The sequence below is a fragment of the Chiroxiphia lanceolata genome, chromosome 8, assembly GCF_009829145.1.
Source record: "Chiroxiphia lanceolata isolate bChiLan1 chromosome 8, bChiLan1.pri, whole genome shotgun sequence".
Classification (NCBI taxonomy): domain Eukaryota; kingdom Metazoa; phylum Chordata; class Aves; order Passeriformes; family Pipridae; genus Chiroxiphia; species Chiroxiphia lanceolata.
The window spans coordinates 15,382,369-15,407,004 of record NC_045644.1 but is presented as its reverse complement, the minus strand read 5'-3'; the positions used below and the strand labels follow the sequence as shown (position 1 = coordinate 15,407,004).

Below are 24,636 nucleotides of genomic sequence, written 5' to 3'. Positions count from 1 at the left end.
ACGATTTTGGGGGGATCAAGACTCACTCCTAATAGTCTGTATTTCCAGACTATTACATAATATAATCTATATACATAACAAAAATAACATCTGAAAACAACTTTTCATACTAGCACCTGCTATTCTAAGTTTAGTTGAGAGCATGTTAGTTTCTCCAGTTGTAGCACTCCTTTTTATGGGTTCTTAACTTTCTGCATAGTTTAATGCTTTCAGAAGGAGCACTTGTGAAGTGTAATGGTCCCAGAGCAGCTATTACAGCTGGCAGGGGCCTAAGCACTGTTAAACACTCCACACCAAGTATTTACAGAATGGAACTAAAAAGACTTCAAAACTGTCATTATAGTGTATGTGGTAAATAAGAAACTTCCTGAAAATTAAAGTCTCTCTACCACTGCAGAGTTGCTTGGTTCATAAAACTAAAATATTTTCCTGTTTTTGTTTAATATTCTATAACTGTCCTGCTAGCTTCTCCAAGCACTGAAAGGGAACAGTGTGGAAGCTGGGAAAGGTGCTGTGCTGCCAGGAATCCTACATAACCTTCCTTCTTTGTGGCTCCAGTGATACCATAGAATCACAGAATATGCTAAGTTGGAATTGCTGCTTGTTGTGATCAAACTGATAATCTAGTATTCGAGGCTAAAGAAATTAGGCTGCCTTCATGGAAGCACTAGTAACAATTTCAGCTAGATCCATTCACAACTTATAGGAAATTAGTCCCACATCATATGTATATTTTCATGTATGACTATGACATTTATACACAGGCATAATGACAGAAAATTAAACACCAGCAAAATCAAATATTATTATCATTGGCAAGAAATGGTAAATTCAAGCTAGCAGCAGAATTAAAAACACCTTCTCAAGATCTCCTATAAGGGAATACTCTTTGCCAAGAAAAATGTCACAGAATGGAATACAGTTCAAAACTTTAGTTTAATTATTGTAACAAAAACATTTATTTTAGCTTATTCTGCTTTATCATAGGAGACAAAAAATACACATTTGGATATTTTATCCTTCTCCTGTGCCAGTTAATAAAACAAAAGGGTTTAGTATGATATTTGTGTTGTAAATCCATGTCCAGAAATATCTGGAACTCCCCAATAAAATAACCACCTAAAAATGTTTGAATAAGCAGCTTTTGGAACATGACTACACCTCTTTGTTCAAAACCAGCTTCAGAAATCTTTAAATTGCTAAGTAGTAGAGGCCAAAGCCTGTCCTTTAGTGCAATTACAGAAAGCCACAGACAGTGGACATTTGCTGTAAAGACTAGGTAAACAAAGGCAAAATATGACACTGTAAGAATTGATTTTAAGTTACCTTTTTTTTAGTCCAAATCCTATATTTAACATTTGATAACCTAAAGGAGGCACAGTCTGTCTGATTTTTCACAGTGCCTTAGACAACTATGATTTAGCCTTAAGAACTGTCACAAATTAGTGTGTAATAGCATGTAACAAGTATACTAATACATACTATTGCAACATGTAATAGGTATGCTATTACACATTATTTTAATTATTATAATAATAATTATATAAATTAGGTCATAAAGATAGGATTAAAATTAAGAAATTATGAAGAGAGTTTTTACAGTTACAACTTGGCCAACATTTTCTCATTTTTAACATGCAGAGACAATACATGTCTTTATATGAAAAAAAATAATTTACTTTGAAATAGTATGGTTTTTAGGAGTAGTTTCAAAAGTATGTGTCTCTCATGCCTTTAAATAAGTTAATTTTGATCAGTGCCTTTATCAAGGCAGAGGCACAACTGCTTGGATATTAGCATTTTTGACTGGATAAGGACCGTGCTCTACAATAAATGCAGCGTTGATGCCCTTTTATCTTTTGAAGTGAAACGTACAGTGCAAACAAATGAAAAATTAAAATGTTGCAAGCTTTTAAACAGTTGTTTGAAGATTTTGATTTTAATTCAAAAAATATTTGACTTGGACAAGTAGAAGCATTTTTCCAGTCTATAACATGTGATGATATATTTAGAAAACATTCTTTCTAAATGTGCATATTTCACATTCCAAGTGCATACTGCACCATAAGCATCAAGGTCACCTACTAAATGGCACAGTAAACAAAGTAGGTAGGAGATCAAGCATTCTTATTAAAATATTGCTATGGTAGACAATGATTTTTATTTTACAGTCTGGTAAAAAAATTGGTAATGTAAGGTAAAATTCAGTCAAGTTACTTCCAAACTAGCTTTTTAAAAAGGAAAAACTATTTTGAAAACAATTCTGGACAATTTATTCCAGTTTATTACTACACTCTACAAATTGCTTATATAGTGCAAAATATAATTCAGTTGAAAAATATAATGAGGTGATTAACAGCATGTCTTTTAATTTTGATATAATGGCAATAGGAAGAACATGTTTAATTTAAGTGACTTGGCAATTATATAGTAGCTCATGCACTTGGCATTACTATACTAATTGGTCTAATAGTCCTTTTCATTATGGCTAAAGCCATACACATTGATATTAGAAGAAAGCCAGTAGCTGTGAGAATAGATCAGATCTGTGCCTCTAGATCCATAGGACTCCAAAAGGGGTCAAATAATCAGTGAGCAGACAAAATTAATACAGCCAAAAGACCCCAGTGGAGAGGAATTCATTTGACTCCACAACTTTTATTTGATAGTTCAAGAAGCATTTCAGGTCAATTATATTAATAGAAACCGGTTGAGTGAAAAGATGTTAATGATTATACAGAGCTAATTAGCATAGCTATTTTCACTCCATCTTCTACAAAGAAAAAGGCAGAACATAGACACAGAATCAGACTCTCTTTTTTGATCACTGATGGAAATTGGCAGAGGACAAAAGGATGCGTGCAACAACTTAGCAGCTTTTAGTGACAAGCCAATACTCTATGATGAAAACCAAAAATAAACACTGAAATTAATAATAATTTATTAAATAAGATTTAAAAGGCAAAACTGAAGCAAAACTGGAACGATACGGTCATTGCCAAATATTAGTTTTTACTTCTTTTATAGAAGCCTATTCTACTTCATTCCTCTTGCACTTTTCACATCAGCAAATGTGTCTGTAGATCTCTGTGTCTCTCAAGCACACCAAGGCATACAGATGGTAAAAGCCACAGAAAATTGAGAAATATTTAATAAGAAACAAATATGAGATTACCTAACTAAAGACTATAGGATCTAGTATATTGGAACCTACAAAAACTAATCCAAGCCTTTTAAATTGGTAGTTCTTCACAGGCAGATCACAATTCAAACTTCTAGATGGTGTCAGGAAGCAGCAGTTTGGCTGTGAGTCACTCAAATCGGAATACTTAGACACAAAATGTACAATTTGGAACCACAGCCAATCTCTACCTCTGTACGCTCAGATTCAAGTGTGCAACTGAATTGCTTCAAACAGAACAACTCCTGATGCACGTTTTTATGAGGCTTATTGCAAGTGTTGAATCTGCTCACCTTGCCTACAAGTCTGACTATTGCAAGGGGTATATGTTACCGTGTAATTAAGCAGCAGTCATGAATGATGCTGTCCTCCACAAATATGCCACTCTCTTCATCTGTTTCGACCAGGCGACCAGCATGGTACCAATGTACCTGGGTGGTATTGTCAACGTATGTTGCAGTACACTGAAATGGCAGGCGGTCTCCATGAAAAACCACTTGTCTTTGTGATGGGATCAGCTCAAAGAGAGGAAGTTCCAGAGGCCCAGCTGCAGGGAAAACAAACAAAAAAATAATCAAAAATAGGAAAAAAAAAGTCACCATGAATTCTTATGAATATTGTAAAGTGAAATAACTGTATACAATTGTAGCTTCTTAGATATTCACATTAAAATGCTAATATAAAATATATGACCACAAGACCACAAACTACCCACTACCCATTGTGCTGTCAGTTCTAGAAATCACATTTCTTTCACTGGTGTGAGTCCAGATAATTACAGGATTACTAGAATATTTACAGAAAATGCGTTTCACCCAACAGTTCACAGAATGGTTGAGGTTGGAAGGGATCTTTTGAGATGCTCCAACCCAGCCTCCTTCTCAAGGCAGGTCGCTTTACCATACAAGTACACAGAATAAAAAAAAAAAATCAGTCTTCCAATTAAAGAAAAAATACAGCTATTAATATAGGTACAGTTAATATTTATAAGACCCCTTTAATGTCAGTAGATGAAATGCCTACTCCGCTCCAAAATGAAACTTACTGTCTAGAGAGCCTAAATAAATCCCAATGCCTGAGATTTGGATAATAATAAGACTAATATAAGTTAAACTTTCCCCTAAAGTTCAACTGTCCCTATGATTTTTCATTTCCCTGTTCCTTCTGCCTATTCCACAAGTCATCTTTACTCTCTATACACTTCCTTAACATTAAATATTTATCTAAATAGTTCTTTTTACCTTTTAAAAGTGGAATGCATTTTACTATCTTTTTTAAAATTAATTTTATCTCTCCTGTCTTTCCCTAAGAAATGCCCCAATAATGAGAATATTGCATGTTCTGAGCAGACTATTGCAAAAAAACAGCTGCCATAATCACAAACCCAAATGCCTAAACACAACTGAAAAATAAATAGTGTTGTAAATTTGGAAGGTATATGCATTTTTGGCCCCAATGGAAGTCTGCTAATTTCAGAGATCTGACAGGGATTGAAAGTTAATTTCTTCAATCCTACAGTCTCTCTAGAGATTGATTCTCTAGATAGCATATGTTTTCTTCCATTTTTATTTCTAGACCCCAAAGCTACCTTAAGACAACTTCTGTAAAATATTTTCTATATACGATGAGGTTCCTGCTACTTCTTTAAATTCGTAACAGAAAATTGAAAAAGGGCATTTTAGGAAAAGAATAACAAAAATAGAGGCTCTGCATCTAGAGAAAGATGATAATCTTCTTTGGGATAATAAGGAATAAAGGAAAACCTTATTTTCTTTTTTCTGATATAGGTAGGAGAAAAAAATTGGTACCACTGCTACTTTGTTATCACTGCACAAAATTCTAAGGGTAATGAAAATACTAAAGACTTACAAACATGACGATGAACACATTACCATGAACATCCTGCACAACAGTTCCTACAACACAACCTTTTAACCTCAGCCTTCAACACCAAAACAATTAACTGAGCCTGGGTCACTTTTTAACTTCGCTACTGCAATCTCATCTTAGACAAAATACCTGCAGTCTTGCACCTTGGTTATCATTCTATCTTGATGAGGAAAGAGAATTTTAAAGCCAGCTCTTCTTCCTTATTTCTCTTCTGTTTTCATTTAAAGGCCTCTCATCATTAATATCAATCCATCCTACAGGGTTGTCAGATGAAAGGTCACCCTTCCACATTTGCACCACTACTAACTATCCAAAACATCTATTTTTCTGACAAGTACTTTTTTTTCTCCATTTCACTGCTCAGCATTTTATCTTCCTTAAACTTTCTCCTCAATATCTTCCATTGCCCATAACAAATACCATGCCTATCCAGCTTGCAAGCCATAACAGCTGCAGCCTTGGTCTTAGTCATTTATATTAAAGGCTTTTAACTAGGAGATGGAGAGAATCTCTCCCTCCAAAAAGTTGCAATTCTTGTGTTGCATTACAAAGTCAACTATGAAATTACGGAAAAGAAATGGAGTGCAAATTTAGCCATAAATTAATGGCACGGTTACTAAAACAGAAAAATTAAGCACACTGTCACAAGTACAACAGCAATATACACTACTCACAGAAACAAAATATTTTTCATAAATACAGTAATTTTTAACTGGGGATGCTGTACCTAGTCAAACAGTTTTGGTCATGCAGTAAGTGACACATTGTGTCATGAGGCTATGAAGTCGTAAAGTGCGAACTAGAGTATCAATATCTGTAAGTCAAGCTAAATAAGTTGCCCGGCACATGGATGTAGTGTAACACCATCACTCTGAATTTATCGCTGCCTTTAGCGTGGGTCTCTAAGGCTCCACCATTATCCCTTCCGTTGCCAGCTTTGAGGATCACCAAACCCAGAAATGAAGTGGGAGTGCAGTGTTCCGTATAGATTTTGTCAATTAACAATCAGAAGTAAATGAAAACCTTTTTTTACTGCAGCATGTTAAAAAAATGATCCCTTGACTGAGATCAGTCATATCAACAGTGTACTCACTTCCTTTCTCTTTACAAATCTCTCTAAGTACAAATAAAGATGCAAAATTAATTAAACATACTTCTGGATTACCATTATGCTAGGATATCCTCCTGACCAGCGTTGAGAATGTACATGGTTAGGTTGATCAAACTGACAGATAATGCTGAAAACTCATTTTCAAATTAAAACTAGTAAAGTTTCTATAGATTATGACATTTGTAGACCATGGAAGATACACTTACGTACTTCTGGAAAACATCTGCTTTTAATATCTGTGATGTCCACACAAAAAATTAATACCAGAGCTAATCTTCAGTTGTTTTCCAAGGATAATCATGATTTAAATGACCAAGGCTGGTTCTGCAACTATTACTCATGCAGAAGTTCCAGTTAACTTCTGTGACACACTTCACAGATATGAAGATTAATTGCATCAATAAGAGGTGCAGGATTAGGGCCAACACCCTTTATCCTGAATGGCTACGAAATGATTGTATAGTTCCATCAGCATCAGCTGGAAATACTTATTTTAAGTCCATAATCCAACAATCTTTCAAACTCAGAATAAAAATAAATTATTAATGCTGTACACGCATTTTCAAGCTTGACTTCAAGACTAAAGCAAGGAGTAAGAAATTCTGTAAGTATCTGGAACGATTTTGGCATTGATTTGACAGCAGTTGAAATTTAACGGCTCTGGCAAGCCTACCTCTACACAATAGAAATTTTTTCTTTGATTATGTGATTACTAATGACTAAATTGGGATTACTAAAATTTGATTACTAAATATATATAAGGTCTGATGCTCATATTTGTGCTTGTGTGTATGGCAGACAAAACAGCCTCATAAGATTAAAAAGTTTACTATTGTATGTTGAGAGGAGAGGGAGTAATTTATGGGGATTTTCTTTATTTTTTTACACACTTGAAAAATATTCCAAGATGCTCCTTCCAAGACAACTCAATCTGCTGCCCTCAAGTTTTGAGCCAGCACCACCATCTGCAAATGAGAGGTTTGACTCTCCTATAGACAGTTAGATCAAGAGCTGATGGAGTGTTTCACAGTCTTTACCTGTCTTGTCTTTCCAGTCAGCGCTAAACTATGATTGCAGCAGAGCATCACAGGAATCACTGATTGCAGCATGAATCTAAAGGTCTAACCCATCATTACAGTAATTACATCTTTTTCATTATCTTTCACTTCTCAGCAGAAAAGGGTTTTGTTGACTGAAGGTCAGACCCTTTATGCAATCTAGTCCTGTATTTCAGATCAGCTCCAGACTAGAATACTGAGGATATACAGAGGAGGAATCAGGTTACACAAATACCACTGAATTAGAATATCACTTCAGAGTCTTTTCCTATACAGAAAGTATATCCCTGCATATTTTAATTCATGCAGAGCCCCAAGATGTTGAAAAAGAAAATAGAAATTATTTTAACAATGATTAGTTAAAATAAAAAACATCAAGGTGCACTGAAGCTCTAAGGAAATGTTCCAACGCACATGCCTTTAACATATTTACAAAACAATTTGTCTCACACGCATGTACACACATTAAATATTTCATGTCTTTTCTTTACAATTCAGTTCTTGAGATTTTAAAAGTATTTTAATTTCACATCCAATTTTGTCCTTCTTTATTGTTTTAAAAGTTGGAAAGGAGAAGAATATGCAAGAAATGTTGCTGTTACTTGATACACATGGAACAAAAATGCTGGTAAAAAATCATAATATAAAATGCATTTCTACCCATATTTTAGTTACATTTTTAGGTACAATATTATTTAGACTGTTGGCACTTGTAATGACACTACTGTCTTCTGGGTGAATGATCAAAAGCAAATCTGTAAGCACAAAAGCTGGCCCATGCAATAAATTCTCTAAACACCACAGAAAGTTGTGTTTATGACCAGCACAAGGAACTAGAGAAACAATGTCCTACCTCCAGCAACCTTTGCTGCATTTCCTGCTCCACAACCTATAACCTGAGCAGCACAACTCTATAGCTCTGAGTGCATAAACCTGGTTACTACATTAGCACATTTTGCTGTTCAGCTTACCATAAACACGGTTTTCTGCTATACATTCTCTGGTCCTCATTAACTGGCTTTGTTTGATATCAAAAGTTTTCACACAACCAGAAATAGGAAAATCCACAGGTTTCTCCAGGCTGCCCACACATCAGTTCAGTATTACACTGCTCATGTCTTAGGATACACTACTGACTTCTGTTAGAAAATTCTGTTTGCTACAGCAAGAATGTTGGCATTTTGCTTCTTTTTAATCACTTGATTTATTGTATTGCCAATGGGCTTTTTATTTGAACTGAGCGTGCCCACAGAGCGCGGCACATCCTGCTGACAAAAGTGTGTGTTAGAGCTCTAATATTTGTATACAGTCTCAGTAGGAAAGAAATGTGCATGGAAAGCACAGTGGGGGAAAGCTGGAAGTGAGGACAAAGCAAAGGAACCAGTCCAAGAAAAAGGACAAATGAAAATGAGGAAAAACAAATTGAAAAACATTAGTTAAAAATCTGAATTGCTGACACTGCAAATTATATCTGTTGATATTTACTGAATGGAACTGAAGAAACGAGGGTGATCTGGATTGCTCTGAAGGCCAGCTCTGCCAAGAAGGGGAGGTGCCAGTACACCAATGCCAATTCCTGTATTGCAAAATTTGCTGGCAGTAACAAAAGGTTTGGTGTAGAAGGTCACAGACAGCACCATATGCCAAGGAAGTCAAGAATGAATACAGAACTGGGGCCAAGCTTCAGTTTTAATAAAAGCTATGCCTGGCTCCAATTTCAACATAATATCAAGAAAATACAGATGCCAACATGTATTAAATACAGCAAAATAAGATAAGTCTTTTGGGCATGGGACAAGAAAGTTTTGTATCATATTCATTTTCTAGTCACTGCAGAAAAAGTGGAGCTTCTGTTTGTATAACAGTTTCTTATTTCCAAGAGCTTCACAATGCTGACAGGGCAAGGTATATTCCACACCATTTTATCAGTACCTTTCACTTTCATACATGCCTTTCAGACAGGAACATCAAGTAGGTTTGGTTTTTTGGGTTTTCTTTGCAGCATCTCCTAAGGAAACTATGGGGTTATGTTTCTTTTGTAATGCTAAATGCTACACTGAAATGGTAGCCACTAATCAAAGAGCAACACTTCTGACACTAATCCTGTTTTATTCAAAGTTACAAATTCTGTATTGCATTTTACTATACAAGTTTGCTCTTCTATAAAGCCATCAAAGGAGATAAGCAGTAGTAAATGTAGGATTTCTCGTAAGTTAGAAGTACAATGAGCCCAGGCTGTCACAGTCCACTGCTACTGGTGCTTCAGTTACCTGGGTTAGCTAACCTCATAAAGATACTCAATATCTACAAAACAGAAGATTAAATTCAGTGCATATATGCTGAGATGAGTTAAAATTATAGCTTTGGATGAGTCACTGAGACTCATTTGGATCCTATAACTTATCTGATTTATTTAATTAAAACAATATATATCTACATAGAAACTAAGAAAGTCTGAGCTGGGAAAAATACAATTCAAATCTCATCACTTTTAGCAAATTCAAGTAATACAGGTTTCATCCAGCACTCAGCAGATAGATAACAAAGTTATTCAACCTGTCTTTGTCTACAGGAGTTTCCCCCAGATTTATAAGGTCCTGTGAAAATAAATTATCATTTTTGCACTGGTTCCATCCAGGGACTGATGTATGTTGTGTCAATTACAACCATTTTAAGTGAGGAAGCAGTGGTAAAACCCTTTCTTATTTACTGTTGATAGCAGTGATTTACTTGATAGGAAAGTATAGGCAGTGAAATACAGAGGTAGTAGGTTTCACTTAATAGCATCTAATATAAATGTCAGCTATCATGATATTTTAATTTGTAAAATGGTAACAGTTACTTGAAAGATTTCCACAATATGGAATTCAAGGTTTTGGTCTAGTTAAACAAATAAAAGATTGCATTGTCTTGCATTGGCAAGGAACTTAAAAGAATGGGCAAATAGTTTTTTCATCACCGATTTCTTTCTTATCAAATAAACTGCTGCAACCTTTCAACTTCTTATTGTCAAATTGTCCCAGAAGTCTATTTTAGGAGAATTCGATTATTTGCCACATGCTGAAACATGAAGACCATGACATATTGGCAGCTATGGTATTGAAAGATTCATCAACACAAATTCCCTCACTGGCAACAGTCAGAAGCCATTGTTAGAAAGCTAATTCTGATTCTCAAATTATCCTTATGGCAAGCAAGCTGGCAGGCTCATGGCTTTGCATACTCATTAGAGCTTGCAGTTAATAATAATGGCTGAGCAGTAGCAAGGTAAAGCACCTAGCTCTACAAAATCATAGGAGCATGGAACGATTTGGGTTGGAAGGGACCTTTAAAGGTCATCTTGTCCAACCCCCCACTGCAATGAGCACGGACCATATTCAACTAGATCAGGCTCCTCAGAGCCCCATCCAACCTGACCTTGAATGTTTCCAGGAACAGGGAATCCATATCTCTCTAGGTAGCCTGTTGCCAGTGTCTCACCACCCACATTGTAAAAAACTTCTTCCTTATATCTAATCTAAATAGACCCTCTTTTAATTTAAAACCATTACCCCTCGTTCTATTGCCGTGAGCCCTACTTAAAAAGCCTGTCCCCAGTTTTCTTATAAACCCTCTTTAGGTACTGAAAGGATGCACTAAGGTTTCATCTGCAGCTGAACAACCTGAACTCCTTCAGCCTTTCCTCATAGGAAAGGTGTTCCATCTCCCTAATTATCTTCATGGCTCTCCTCTGGACTCAGTCCAAGAGGTCCAACAGGTATCATCAAATATATCGTTTAGCGTTATCTAACTGCGAAGTGCAGTGGTGGCACTCATCTTTCCAAACCCTAAATATACCTAGATACCTTCTTTTTATTTTCATATCATTACTGCACACTTGGATCATGAAAGGTTCCAAGAGTGGAAGTGATTGCACCTAACTGCCCAGAGTCCATCAGGCTGCATGAGTACTCATCTGTGTTGCCAGAATGCCAAACAAAAAAGAAATATGAAAATCATAAAAGATGCTTAACAAGTGACAGTTCTGCTGAAGTATTAAATTCTTCCATTCCAAACTCCTCTCAGCCCAGTTGACAGTGTCAGAAACTGCAGCTTTCAACAGCCATTTTTATACAAGCATTAAAGAAAGTGCTGTATGATGAAAGGTGCTATAAAAATGTGAAATATCACTATGGTATACTCCACTTAATTAAAAGAGAGGTTGTTGGGATGGAAGCTTTATAGAGAATTTTCCCATGAGAACAATTCAGATTAATTACAGCAAACTCTAATAAATATTTTTAACTGGACAATATTAACACAGGATTGGTAAAGAAGCTTATATAATTTTATCTAGAAATCACCAGTATAAAATTTAACCCTAGTCTTTTAAAGTACATATTACGATATTAAGAATAAAGAATATATCTTAGGGGATACTCCAAGGGTTGCAGTCAAGGCTGTCTGTCTTACCACTGCTTTGCTCATGAGCAACCAGGGGAATGGCCAGTCAGAGGTTTCATTTCACTGCTATTCTCACTACATCTTAGTAAATTTTTCCTTCAGTTAATTTTCATACTTTTTGGAACAAGTAGTCAAAGATGATGCAGAAAATAAGATACAACTGTACATTAAAAACCTCTAATGTAGTGTAAGAGTAAGTTATGGTAAGAAAAACAACTTGGGTACATTTCCAGCATCTAAATCAGCAAGATTTCAGGGGTGAAATGTTCTGTTGAACTGGATTTTCATGTGTGAGCACAGATGCAAGAAAATACGTAGTAGTAAAATTTATCCTCAACTGACCATTTTAATACTTCTACTATTTCACAAGATTTAACTGTTATTACCTTTGTGCCTCCAACTCTGCAGCAGTGTTCTAAATTGCCACTAAAGAAATTAGATAATAATGTTTAATGTAAAATGTTGGGCAACATATTCTCCCCTCCCCCCCCCAATTTGAGACTGATCATGCTAGAATGAGAAATCTAGAATTTGCAACCAAAAGGTTTAAAGCATTGTTTGTTTTATACTACCAAATGATAGGATGGAAACCAACTTTGATATACAAAATGGCCACTTGGCTCTGGCAGAAAATGAATCTATCCCATCTATCTTTGAAAGGTCCAAAATATAGTTACATTACTCAATTTATAGGCATTCTGTTATTATATAAATTTTGTTATTAAAGAAAATAATGAACTGCCAACATTGTAAACCAGAAATAATTGGAAGAGGATTTAAATATTACTAATTGTATCACCATCCATATCCTGCAAAACCTAATCCTGTGAAAGGTTACTAATGTGACTATTCCTATTTCAACATAATTAGACCTATTCATATGATCAGGCACTTCCCACAGAACTGGAGCTGAAGTCTTGATCCTGCATATTCTTGAAGACAATGATGCTCTGCATGAATGCAGCAAGCTACCTGTGAACTGCCAAGAAACTGCAGGACTGGAATCGAAATCTGGACAATTAATCCATCATTCCTCATACTTGAGATTTTGAGTTTAGTCAGTTACTACACACTGGAAACCCCACACAGTTCAATATTTACACTGTGTTAATGCAGCAAGAATGATTTGTAAATTAAGAAAGAAACGGCTGAAACCATAATCTCAAGGCCATCCCTAAATTTAAGTCAGTAACAAATGAGATCCAAACAAAACAATGTTTAGTATACAGAAATAAATGAAGAAGAAACGTTCCTTTTTAACTTTGAGCCAGTATTTGTTATTGCAATATATTTTATATATGAAAGGAAACTTTTAAAACAGTCTACATACATTTGTCATTTTAAGACTCAAACAGCAATGTAGGTATTTAATTTTTGGCACGAAAAATTCAAATCTCATTTCTCAGCCAACATGCCTAACACAGAATAACTGACAGTATTCTTAAAAACCGACACAGTAAGAGAGTGAATGCATTCAGCTGATTTCAGCTTAAATTTAAATGTTGAAAAAGTCTCCTTTCAAAGACAAAATTCCCCAATACCTATCTATTTTTTTTTCTTAGCATTTTAAAAGTACATATTTCTTTCAAAGTTCTTACTACTGGACAGTGTACACTGACTTACTCTGCTACAAGTGAAGGGAAAACAATGTGCAACTATATCAGGTAAAATTATAAGGACATTTCAAGAAATACTGTATCTAAAACAACACTATTCCATCATTGCTGAGAAAGCACTTCAAGCCACACTGTGTTTTAAGAATCTATGTCAAGGAAAAAGAAAGATGCTTCAAAAAATTAAAGTAATTTACAGAGGAAGTATAGGAAAAAAAAGTTCTCTTTTTTCCCAATGGTATTACTCTAACTGATTTAAAATGGCTTGGCTTGAATGTTCTGAATTTTTCTGTATTTTAGGTAAGATTGAAAAAAAAAAAGTTACTTATGAAAATAGACTAGGGAGCTGCATGTGGCCTGAGAGAAACATGCCTTAATGTTCTGCTAATACTTAAGCACGAGAAGTGCAGATTAAAAAGTTTAAGTAGATAAGTAACAATGAAAGTACTTCCTACCTTCATATGTAAGAAGTCGAATCGTAAAATAGACAAGAAATCTCTAAGAACACAACCAGAATGAGTGCATAAAGAATATAAATGTTTTCTTCTTTTTTTGCTTTGCACAAGTTTCAGTGTGAACAGGTACAGAGCATCAGAGTAAAAAGCCATTTTAACCTGACTCTGTTTCTTTGGGGGAACAGATACTCTGATTCTCAGTGAAGTGAGGCAAACTACAAAAGACAAGGTGCTGGTTAAGTACAAACAAGTCCCTAACAACTATATCTCCTCCCTCCCAATAAATTATTTACATTTTCTATGAAACATTTAAAGAGTTTTATTGCAGAATACAGAAGTCAGAAAAAGATTTATCTCTTTGATTTTTATCCCTCCCTTTGAAGTGGACTTCCTAGATAGATACTTTTTGAGTATCTATCATACTCAAAAAACCACATTTCAATAATGAGCTAGAGCTTGCTAATTTCACTCACGAATTAAAACTTTAAGGTAGTTTACAGAGTTCAGAGACTGCATAATTCAAACATTCTTGGACACTCACAACTTGCACCTTTTATCTTGTTTTCTCATCTCTATTTTCAGCAGGATGGATTTTTATACTTCTGCAGTGTTAACACTTTTCTCAGTAGAGAGCCCCCTGAGGCATACCAGAAACCTAACCATACAGATCCTATACAGACAAAAATCCAGTTCTGTATTTTGAGTGCTCACTGCTTGCCATCCCTAGTGAAAGTCCTAATTGACTATTAAAGCTATTAGTAAATTATGAACCAATCTAAAACATTTCTCACTAAAATTCCATTGATCACAACCAACAGGTGCACTACCCATGAACAGAATACACATTTTGTCATAATACATACTTTCAAAATAATATACTGTAAGAACTCCTCTAAGTCCTGTGAAACACTCTACAGTTGATTTTCATGAACGTGGAGCTCACAGAGCAACAACAGAATTCAAACTGAGCTTCTGGGTACTGAAGCAGTGGGTTCTATACCTCTGAAAAACAGGTTCCTGAGACTAGGGAGGAATCCTACCCCCATTACAGTAGAAGAGACACTACCTAAAACCAGATGCTACCTCAGTCATGAAAGGAAAATGACTAACCTGAGGTATTTTGTTTTGTAATTTGCCATTACTCTGTGCTTTGCAAGTTCTATTTTCACCATATTTTCCCCCAAGACTGTGTCTTAAATGAATGTATCTAACATTGGAAGTTTCTTTGTTGAGGATAGTATAAGAAAAACATGTACTAATACTAGCTTTGCTGATTGTGTCTGTGGCCTTCACTGGTTATTATTACTTCAATGGCATGGGCTTTTCAGAGATGTGCACAGTGTAGATAAATAAATAATGCTGTATCTTAAAACTTCTTTTAACTCTTGTAATACAGTCAAATGCTGAAGTAGCTCAACATGGAAGGAGATTTTTTCCCATTCAATACAAAACAGCTACTAAGGAAGTGGGAAGCAAAACCATTCAATGCATAAGCACAGTAAAGATAGAAGTAATTGATTCATTTCTTCCAAGGAAAAGACTTGTGCATAGCTTTACATCAACACAGAGAAAGAGGGTAAACATAGTTTTTGGGGATTACATTTAGCCAGTATTTCATGAAAGGGTCAGACTCAAAGGGCCAGAACAAGCTTTGCTAACATGGCCTGAGAGCCTTTCAAGACTGTTAAAAGATTGCTTTATCAGGCTTTCTGCCAGACTGCCTCATAGCAGACAGCTAGGAAAGGTAAGGACAACAACAAGAAAGGTGACATGCAGCAGAACCAGCTTGCCTGAAAGTGCTATGATGAGGTGATGCAAATGTATCACAGCAAACCATCTGGTTGAGTAGAGTGAAATCACCTGAAAAAAAATCTAGATGTTTCTCTACATTTAGATTTCCTGAGAACTGACAAGATACTACCTCTAGTTCTTTGAACCTGTCTGCTTTATAGACCCATGCAACAATATCATGACCAAGATTAGGACAGTAGACTACACAAACCTGAAAAGCTACTGACACCAAAAAAAAGAACAAAACTTATCTATTCACTGCATGAAAAAATGCATAATGATAAGGAATAAAAATGTAATTTATTATGTATTAATGCAATAAAATCTAAGCAAAAAAAATAGATTTCTCAGTATCCTTTTATATTTTCCTTTGAAGCAGTTTCCTTTTTAATTAAAAAAAGGGAATAGTATGGTCTAAATTACTTATTTATAAACATCTGTAGAGCATATGTACATGCAAAAAGCAAGATTTTAATTTATAGGAGATCTGCAGGAGAAACAGTATTCTGTCCCAGAAGAATTAGATAATTTTCTCTGTGGTATAAATAAATAAATAAGTAAATAAATAAATAAACATGTCTTAAAGCATCATCCAATGATTTTTATAATTTGACCTTTACAACATTTTTTGTATTATTTAGTAAATATCTACATCATTTTTAGCCAAATAATTTATCTAAACATTATTGATACTATGTCAACTACTTTCTAAATTTTAAATAAAATCTGACTCGGGGAAAGAAGAAGGTCTGCACTTTCCCAAACATCTGTTTTCATGAGTCAACATTTCTTAATAGAAAAATGCTCCATCAGAGTTATGTCAATTGTAATTTGAAGAACAATTGAACTTTTACTTCTTAGTGATGTTAGTTCAGTAACATCAATACAGCTTTGAGGCCAAGAAACTAAATTCTAAGATCTCATTTATCAGTAAAAATAATCAGATCCCAGCTTTAAGAGCAGTCTTTCATAATGCCCTTAAGACAAAAACTCATACAGGTCTTTTCTGAGTGAAGAATTTGGCCTAGAGAATCCATCTCTGCTGATGTGCACCAGGGAGAATCACGGACTCCTATCAGACCTCAGGTGGAATTTATATCACTGGTATTCAGGAAAGTGTAATTTTCCTACTGTAAATTGAGTCTCATTTGGACGCACGGAGAAAGAGTAACAAGGCACTGTATGAAGCCAATTTCACAGTCATTTTTCGGAAACATACTCTGTCCATACCATCATGAATTCATCACAGTCCCTCATCATTAAGGCAGAAGACAAAGTGAAAACATTGTGAAAAACTGTTTTATAGCCAAACACTTCTGACAGTTGGATAATTTGGTTAAAGAAGATCTAAATAATTCTTAAAAGCTGTTAGAGAAATATGCAAGCAGAACCTTGGGAATTCTATAACTGTGCAGTTACTTAACTCATAAAAATCCCTAAAGGAGGTTTTTAACTGTTTTCAACAGGCAACTCACTACTTTGGCTATCGTGAGTTATCAGATGCATGAGAAAGATTTGCTAGAAAGAAATTCAAAAGGTGATTTTTTAATCCCATCAAAATATAAAATAAACCTAAAAAACTGATGGCAAACTGCTCCCTGTAGCTATTCAGAATCCACATACTTTGACTTTTTAGTTAATTCTCTAACTCACCTGCAAATATCTTTGCCCATTTCCCTTCTATTTTTTATTTTTCCCCTTTTGTTCTTTTCTTTGCTCATCTTGTGACTGCAATACCTAATGAAGTCTTTTAGCATGTAGAAGGAAGATCAGTGACTATAAATACAAACGTCTGACAGCACGGAAGATATTCACACGCAGGAGGTTTTAGTTTTTAAATCACTCTATATTTTCTTTAAGATATGTTTAATTTGATCAGCTCTATGCATATTCCAACACATATTTTTAAATCATTCTCAATATTATTTTGGTGCCAGACAGCCTTCTGTTATGCCTAAGTTCAAATTAAGTTACGGAAAATAAAATTGCTAAATGTTCTGGGCACTGTGAGTTGCTCAGCAGATATTATGAGCACTGTGAAGTACCTGGCAGACATTACAGAGCTGGTGGAAGGCTCAGCAAATATAACCACTGTAAAACTCTCTGTGGATATTGGAAGCAGTGTCAAACTACTGTCAGTCATTACCACCTTGTCAAGTGTTCTGTGGACAATATAAATAGCAGTGAGAACTAGATGGGCTTTATAAATTCTGTATCAGGTGTGATAAGGAGTCCTATTGGGAACTAAAGTACAAAATTCTGAGAAATTGCTTTCATTTTCTCCGTAAAATTCACAGGTTTATATTCATTTGTAACCTGGAAATACCAATTAACAGTCCTTAATCACTCTTCTGATCCTTCCAGCATTTTCAGAAGAAGTACTTTTCCTGCTGGGAAATGGATCTCTATGAAGATGCCCATGCTGGCTCTCTATAAAAAGGGAGTTTGATATTTGAGAAGTATTGCAGAATTTCAAATGTTCAGTAACCCAAGCTACTCAAAACTTCTCTGCCTTTCACTCACAAGAGCTCATTCCTTATTTGCCTCCAGACATGTATCTGTGTTTCCTTAACAATTCAGCTGATGGACCCTCTGTAGCTAGTACTCACACCCTTTCACATCTCTCCCAACTTGTAAGCATCTGTATTTGTTGTTTTATATATCACTCCAGTCAACTTCTGATCTCCCTTCTGCTATGAATGTATTTGTTAGCAACACACATAATTCTTCTTGTAGTTATTTGGAGAAATGTGTGATTCTCCTTTTGTTTGCAAAAGACAATAGTAAAGTCACCATCTAAGCAATTTTCTGCCATTCAAGAACGTCAAAGATTCAAAGATTCTGTGATTAATCAAGTACATGTGAATTAGACTTCTGATTATGAAACCCACCAGCATCCCCTTAGGCAATGATCTTTTCTCCACAGCATGTGATACTTTTAAAAAATCTCTGTTTTAGTCTGCTCATTGCTAGACAGTATTCACTCGGAAATGAGTCTTCCTTACTCATTCATATTTTTTTGCTTTCTTCCTCACACCATATCAATCATGTTTCTTATGTGGAAAATGTCCAGAAAGTGCTTCACATCTAGATCTTCAAATACAGAATTCACCTAACTGAAGCTCACCATAAAAATTCTATTCATCCCCAGAATGTGGTGCTAAAATGTATAGTTATAGGTTTATATAAAAGAAAAATAGAAGAATGAAATCTGGCATTTACTTCACACTGTCAGATATACAACTTGAAATAAACATTCTATAAATTCCTGTAGGAATCCTCGGTTTCACGCAGTATACAACGTAGAGCTGGCATCACAAGTTAATATTTTAAGTCATAATTATATATCACTGAACATACTGGCAGTGTTCTTGAGATATGAAATAAGAACTATGGGGTTTTTTCCATTCTCTTTCAATCTTAGTTGTATCCTCTGTGTCACATACCTGAATTTCTTGTGTCTATAGTCAAGTCAGATTTTTTTTTTTTATCATATCTGGTTTTTAGTATTTTCCCTGGGCTTCACTTCAATTTGTAACATCAAATGAGAGTACAACTCACCACATATCAGCTGGTTTTCCTTCAGGTTATAAAGTGACAGTCCATGTAAAGCACTGGGGTAAGCACAAACCGTTTCCTCCGCTATTCGAACCGAAGCGTTTCTGGCCCATTGCAAGATCCATTTTAGATTACAGTCACAAATGAGTGAATCAGTGTTGAAATGTCTAGAAAGGCAAAGAATTATCACAGTTGGTACACATGCAGTTTTTATAAATATACTTCTTTCTGTTAGATTCAAATTATTTAACTCCAAAGAGAACTAATCTAGATAGATGCGTCACTATGGATGTGTAACTATAGCTGTATAAATACAAAGACATTCTGAGACAACCAATATACACTGCCCCACTGTTAATTACTTCCACAACATTATGCAAAAATTCTAGGTTGTTTACAGAACAGCATCACTGACACTACTGAAAAAAACCTGAGTATGTGTTACTGCAGAAAATCATACTATAACACACCTTCCCTTAATAAAACCCCCTTTAAGTAGAAACTTGACCATGGAAGCATTCAGGATACACTTTTAAATCTCAGGAAGGTACAATTACTACCAATAACTGGGAATTGTTATTCTAATTGCAGGGAAAATATTTTAAATTACCGGGTTTGTGTAATTAGAGTGATTATATGATGCAACGCATAAAAACATGGAAAGGTTTAAGATAATAGAGTATTAAAAAAAAAAAAGGATGCTACTTAGGAGGGCTAGACTGGGCTAGTCAGAAATGGGGTTGAATGGTCAGTGCTATCCATTTCCCTGCAACAGGTAGAAGATAGCTCATCAACAGTGATACAGACATTGATAATAAATTAATGCAGATTTTACACTTGGAATGCACTTCTAGAAAAAATCCAGTTTGAATTCACATTCAACTCTGCTATATTTATTCTAATGTCTTTCTCAAGTATTTCAGATTTATGAACACAAGGGATGATACTCACAGCGCTTTCAGAGCTAGCAGCTCAGAAAAAAGTCCATTCATGAGACTTGAAAAAATATTCCCTGACAAATTCCTAGGGAAAAAAAGGCAATTTACAATTAATTGTAGTAAATACAAGAGGAAAAGAAAATGGCTATAATTTTTCCAATGCAAATTAAGAAGTTTTGCTTTCTCGACAACAGTAAAAACATGTTTAAATTTGTACATTGCTTTTTTTTGGTGACGGCAATATTCAAATCAAATCACACACTCTTACTTTTTTTATTTTCACAGCAGATATACATACAATTCACTTGGTCTCATAAACAGGAATACTTCTACATATTTAATAAAATAGCATTCTAGAAGACATTATTCTAGAATTTGAGTGAAAATATTAATAAAATAACTACTCAGTGAGGCCTGTGTTTATTTTTATTGTATACGTAGAATGTCACTTCAAATAAAAACTGTCTTATTTTTTTACTAATGTTTAGAAGAATTCAAGTAATTCCTTAAAACAGTAATTCAAGCAATTCCTTAAAACAGTAGTGAGTTTTCAAAGTAACCACACAAATAGTTTTATTACAAAGAACTTTAAACAAACCAGTTTTCCCCACTATAAAATTAAGGACATTTCCAGTTTAATTACTGTTCTACTATTTCTTGTCTTGATGGCTGAATGGTTTAAGATGAATACTTGCAAACAGATGCAATTCAATTTTGCCTAGTTTAACAGTACTGCTCTGCCAGTGCCCTAATAGTACAAAAGTTATATGTTTAATTTTTAAATAATACAGTCTTTTTCTATGCCCATAAAGTGAAAAATTAGTGCATATCCAAGATTAACATTCCAGAGCATAATAATCATCTACATTCTGAAATACTGGTATATGTTCCTTTTTGTTCAGTGCCTGAAGACTACATGTTTGAATTCAAGGTTGGTTACAAAATTTCAGTTATCAGGGAAATTTCAGAGCTCTTCACTGGAGATATGTTGTGCTATATAAGAAAAACAAGTAGACTGGCAAAGAAAATGGTTTCTTTTTCATTCAATAAGATGTTGTTATAATTATTGATTTGATTTCTCTTTTGTCTACAATGTAGAGAATGCATGCTAAACTGAAGATTCATATTCAGATCAGAGCAATGTGCTAGCAATGAGAAATCTACCAAGCTGCAAAAGGTCTGAACCAGATTCACAAAGTAAGGAAGACCAAAACTCAAGAACCCTGCTTTCTACAGCAAAGCATATCATACCTGTCCAGATATGGACCAATGAACTCAAGAAAGAGGAGAAATTGTTTTTAATTTATAAATTACTTTAAGAAAGCTATGGAGCACTTTTGAAGCAATAACCAATCTCATTTTTGCATACAACTGAACATTTCAAAGTCTCTTGGTAGTTTAAAGCAAAATTCTGCTAATAAGAGAAAAATAAACTGGCTCAGCAATATTAAGTGAAATTACTGAGTGACAATGAGATGTGTTGAACTTTCAAGTACCTCTTCAAGTGTGGGTATGTCTAAAGGTGGAAATGAACGTTTGCTCGTAGATACCTATTTCTCTACCTCTAGTATTTTGGATTTGTCAACAGGAACTAAAAATATTGAGCATTTCACAAAGACTCAGTTAACCTCTTTGCTTAAAATTAGATGGACCGACCCACATGTTTTTTGGTCTGACGATGCATATGCTGAAACAGCTCAGTGAACTGACATGTTAAACAGACTAAATCAGAAACTGATAACCCTGACATTTACACTGAAGTAAATCAGAAGTGGTTCCACCAATATGAAAGCAGTTACAGCAGTATAAACTTATTGACAGAGGACAATCATGCTGAACTGAAAGACAGGGAAAGCAATCTGCCTGGCCTTGCATGGATGGCTGCCAGAAGACAGAAATACAGGGGCTTCCTTTGCCTTACTCTGGTGCAGTACAGAAATATTTCTAATCTGATGCAAATCCCAGCTTCTCCCTCAAACAGCTTGCCAGGCTTCGTACAGCAAAAGAAACAGAACACCAAGACTGAAGTTTGGGAATTCCATCTGGACAAAAGGAAAGCATTTAGTCTGGTCAATAGTTTAGGAAATGGGGACAAACTGTAAGTCATTTGCAAAGTGTACATGGCAGGGTTCAGCAGATGTATGGTACCCGTGCATCTGCAAGAGGTGCCCATTCGGTGTCTACTGAATCCATGAGCTTTCCAAAGGTCGCACCAAATTCACCAAGATATCTATATGGTAACCTAAAAATTCCCGACTCGTGTTCCATATACAGATTTTTCGTTTCTTTTTATTGTGACAAAGATTACAGAATTCCTACAGAATTTCTTTTTGTCAAGTGCTGGAATAATTGAGTTCCTGACAGTTCAAAAATCAGCAGAAAGCCAGCAAGTCAACTTTTCACATTCTTCTGGCAATGACCTGGTTTGAAGTTTCCATATTACTACCAATAATTAGCAAACTAGGATCATGTTCACAGGGCTGTGTAAGTCATAAAGCAATATACTTCTACGGCCAAGAAACACTAGTTTCAATATCTGGATATCCAACATTGGAAATAGATTGTTCTTTAACAAAACTTTCAGAAATCTTCTCAAATCGCCCAAATAAATCATGCATTTCTGAGCTGATGCAGTGCTTTGCAAAATGCCTGGTTCTGTAGTTCACAAAATTCCTGCTATAAATTACAATATCACCAAATATAAAGTGTTGTGAAATTCCTCCATTTCAGATGTCCTAAAAAGCCACTCTGTCTTGATTTAAAAGGACATTTGTTCTAAAAACATCTGTAATACTTAGTTTGCAAACATTTCAAACATAACAAATTAATGCACTCCAAAGATGATAGCACTTACTATGCCATTAACTTACTCCATTAACAGAAAGATGTGCTTTGTGTTTTATCAGAGGTAAAACATTTTAGTCTTATATATACAATCCTACACTTATTTTTTAATATACCAAATACTTGTGTTTTTACAGAAATTAATAAAACACTTTTGCCAAAAGCTTTAATGCAAATGACAAATGCCATGAAACAGTCAAAAAGAGTTATGTGTCTCAAAGTATCATTTTAAGGTAAAATATGGGTAGAAGAAGGAGTATATGAATATGAAGAATGCTTCCTTTTATAAGCAGTATTAAAAAGCAGAAGTTGAATGCAAGGGTGACAGACTGATCTTCTTTGCAAAAAGAAGATCCCCACAAACCGGTTCAGGGGATGTAAAAAATGACAAGAGAAACACAGAGAGGGCAGGTAACTGCATATTTTCTAATTAGATGAAATGTTGATGAAATGGGGTCTGTTTCATTCACTGTGTTAGCGGTTTGTACTTTATTTCTGCCACCATACAAAGTGACTAGTTGCTTCAGTGACATCAAGAAAGTCATATAAGAATTTATAGTATAATATTATCACAAAGTTAACTGTTGCTGATGATTTGGAGGCAGGATGAAGAATACATCAGATATAGTTTAATCAAACAACTGGAAGTAATGAGGAAGTTTGGTTTCAAACTTCCAAAGGGAAGATCAAGCAGTAGCTACTTCTTGAAACAGATTTAAGGCTGCAACATTTCAAAACCTAAGAGATAAGGGACTAAATAAATGAAGTCTGGTATATCTGTACAGTGGCATCATCCCAGTTTTCCACAGCTCTCAATATTTAGATTAAATATAAACAAAATTAATGTAAATGGTAGCTCCATTACCTAGCAGAAATACATTTGCATACATAATTCTGGGACAAAGCACTGAAGCATGGGGTTCAAAGGAGATTTGGAAGATTTGTTGCATTCAATTATGTCACTCTTAGTTTGAATATGCGCACCTCATCAAAGCATAAACACAGCCAAAAGGTAATATATAAGCCAAAAAAGTTAAGATAGTATCTTAAAACATGTAATAAATCTACTCATACTGTGTGAAGCACTGTCAGCTGCATCTGTCATACGACGTGAAAGCATTTTGAAATCATTTTCCAGAGTAAAAATCATCAAATCCAAGGACGTGTAAAAATTGGATCAATTTCAAGGAACAACCACAAGTCACTGGCTGCAGTAATTTCAGGAGCTATATGAAATTTTAGGTTTCATATGTAACTTCAAATTCAATTTCTATTTACCAACATACACATCCTGACTGTAACATAATAAGAGTCTTCTCCACATTATCAAGAAGCTTATAATGTTTTTGTGGTTTCTGTATGTCTGCATGTTTAGAAAACAATACTAGTGATACTACTAATTATTTTTTTCTTAATTCAAGAATTCTGTAGGTTGTCCTGTTCTAAAATACACTGAAAAAACCCACCAAGCTCTCTGAAGAGTGTCTGCATTATTCTGGAAAGACCAGGCAGTTCTCATTCTTTATTTTAGTGAAGTATTTAAACATACCTTTACCCTACTCAGTTTAGATTTATGCATCACATCACTGAGATAAACCACACTATGTCAGTTTGGGCCTAGAGCTGATTTTTCAGCTCTAACTCCATTTTTTTTCAAACTGAATTGGATTTACAAGATTGAGTGAAACACACAGTGTTATTTTGTTTCACCTAGTATTCCTGGTTGCAAACAGTGTAAGAAAATCCCCTATTTC

The 24,636-nt window shown here is 34.9% G+C and overlaps 1 protein-coding gene across 1 annotated transcript in view; it reads right to left on the bottom strand.

Annotated features, from left to right (window-relative positions):
• The window catches only part of ADGRA1 (adhesion G protein-coupled receptor A1), a 267,200-nt gene that overhangs the window by 136,571 nt on the left and 105,993 nt on the right, over positions 1-24,636 (bottom strand). The window contains exons 5-7 of the mRNA XM_032695218.1: positions 20,052-20,123; positions 19,104-19,267; positions 3,515-3,728 (exon numbers count right to left, since the gene is read on the bottom strand). Of these exons, the coding sequence (XP_032551109.1) occupies positions 3,515-3,728; positions 19,104-19,267; positions 20,052-20,123 (450 nt within the window). The remainder of the gene's footprint in view (positions 1-3,514; positions 3,729-19,103; positions 19,268-20,051; positions 20,124-24,636) is intronic.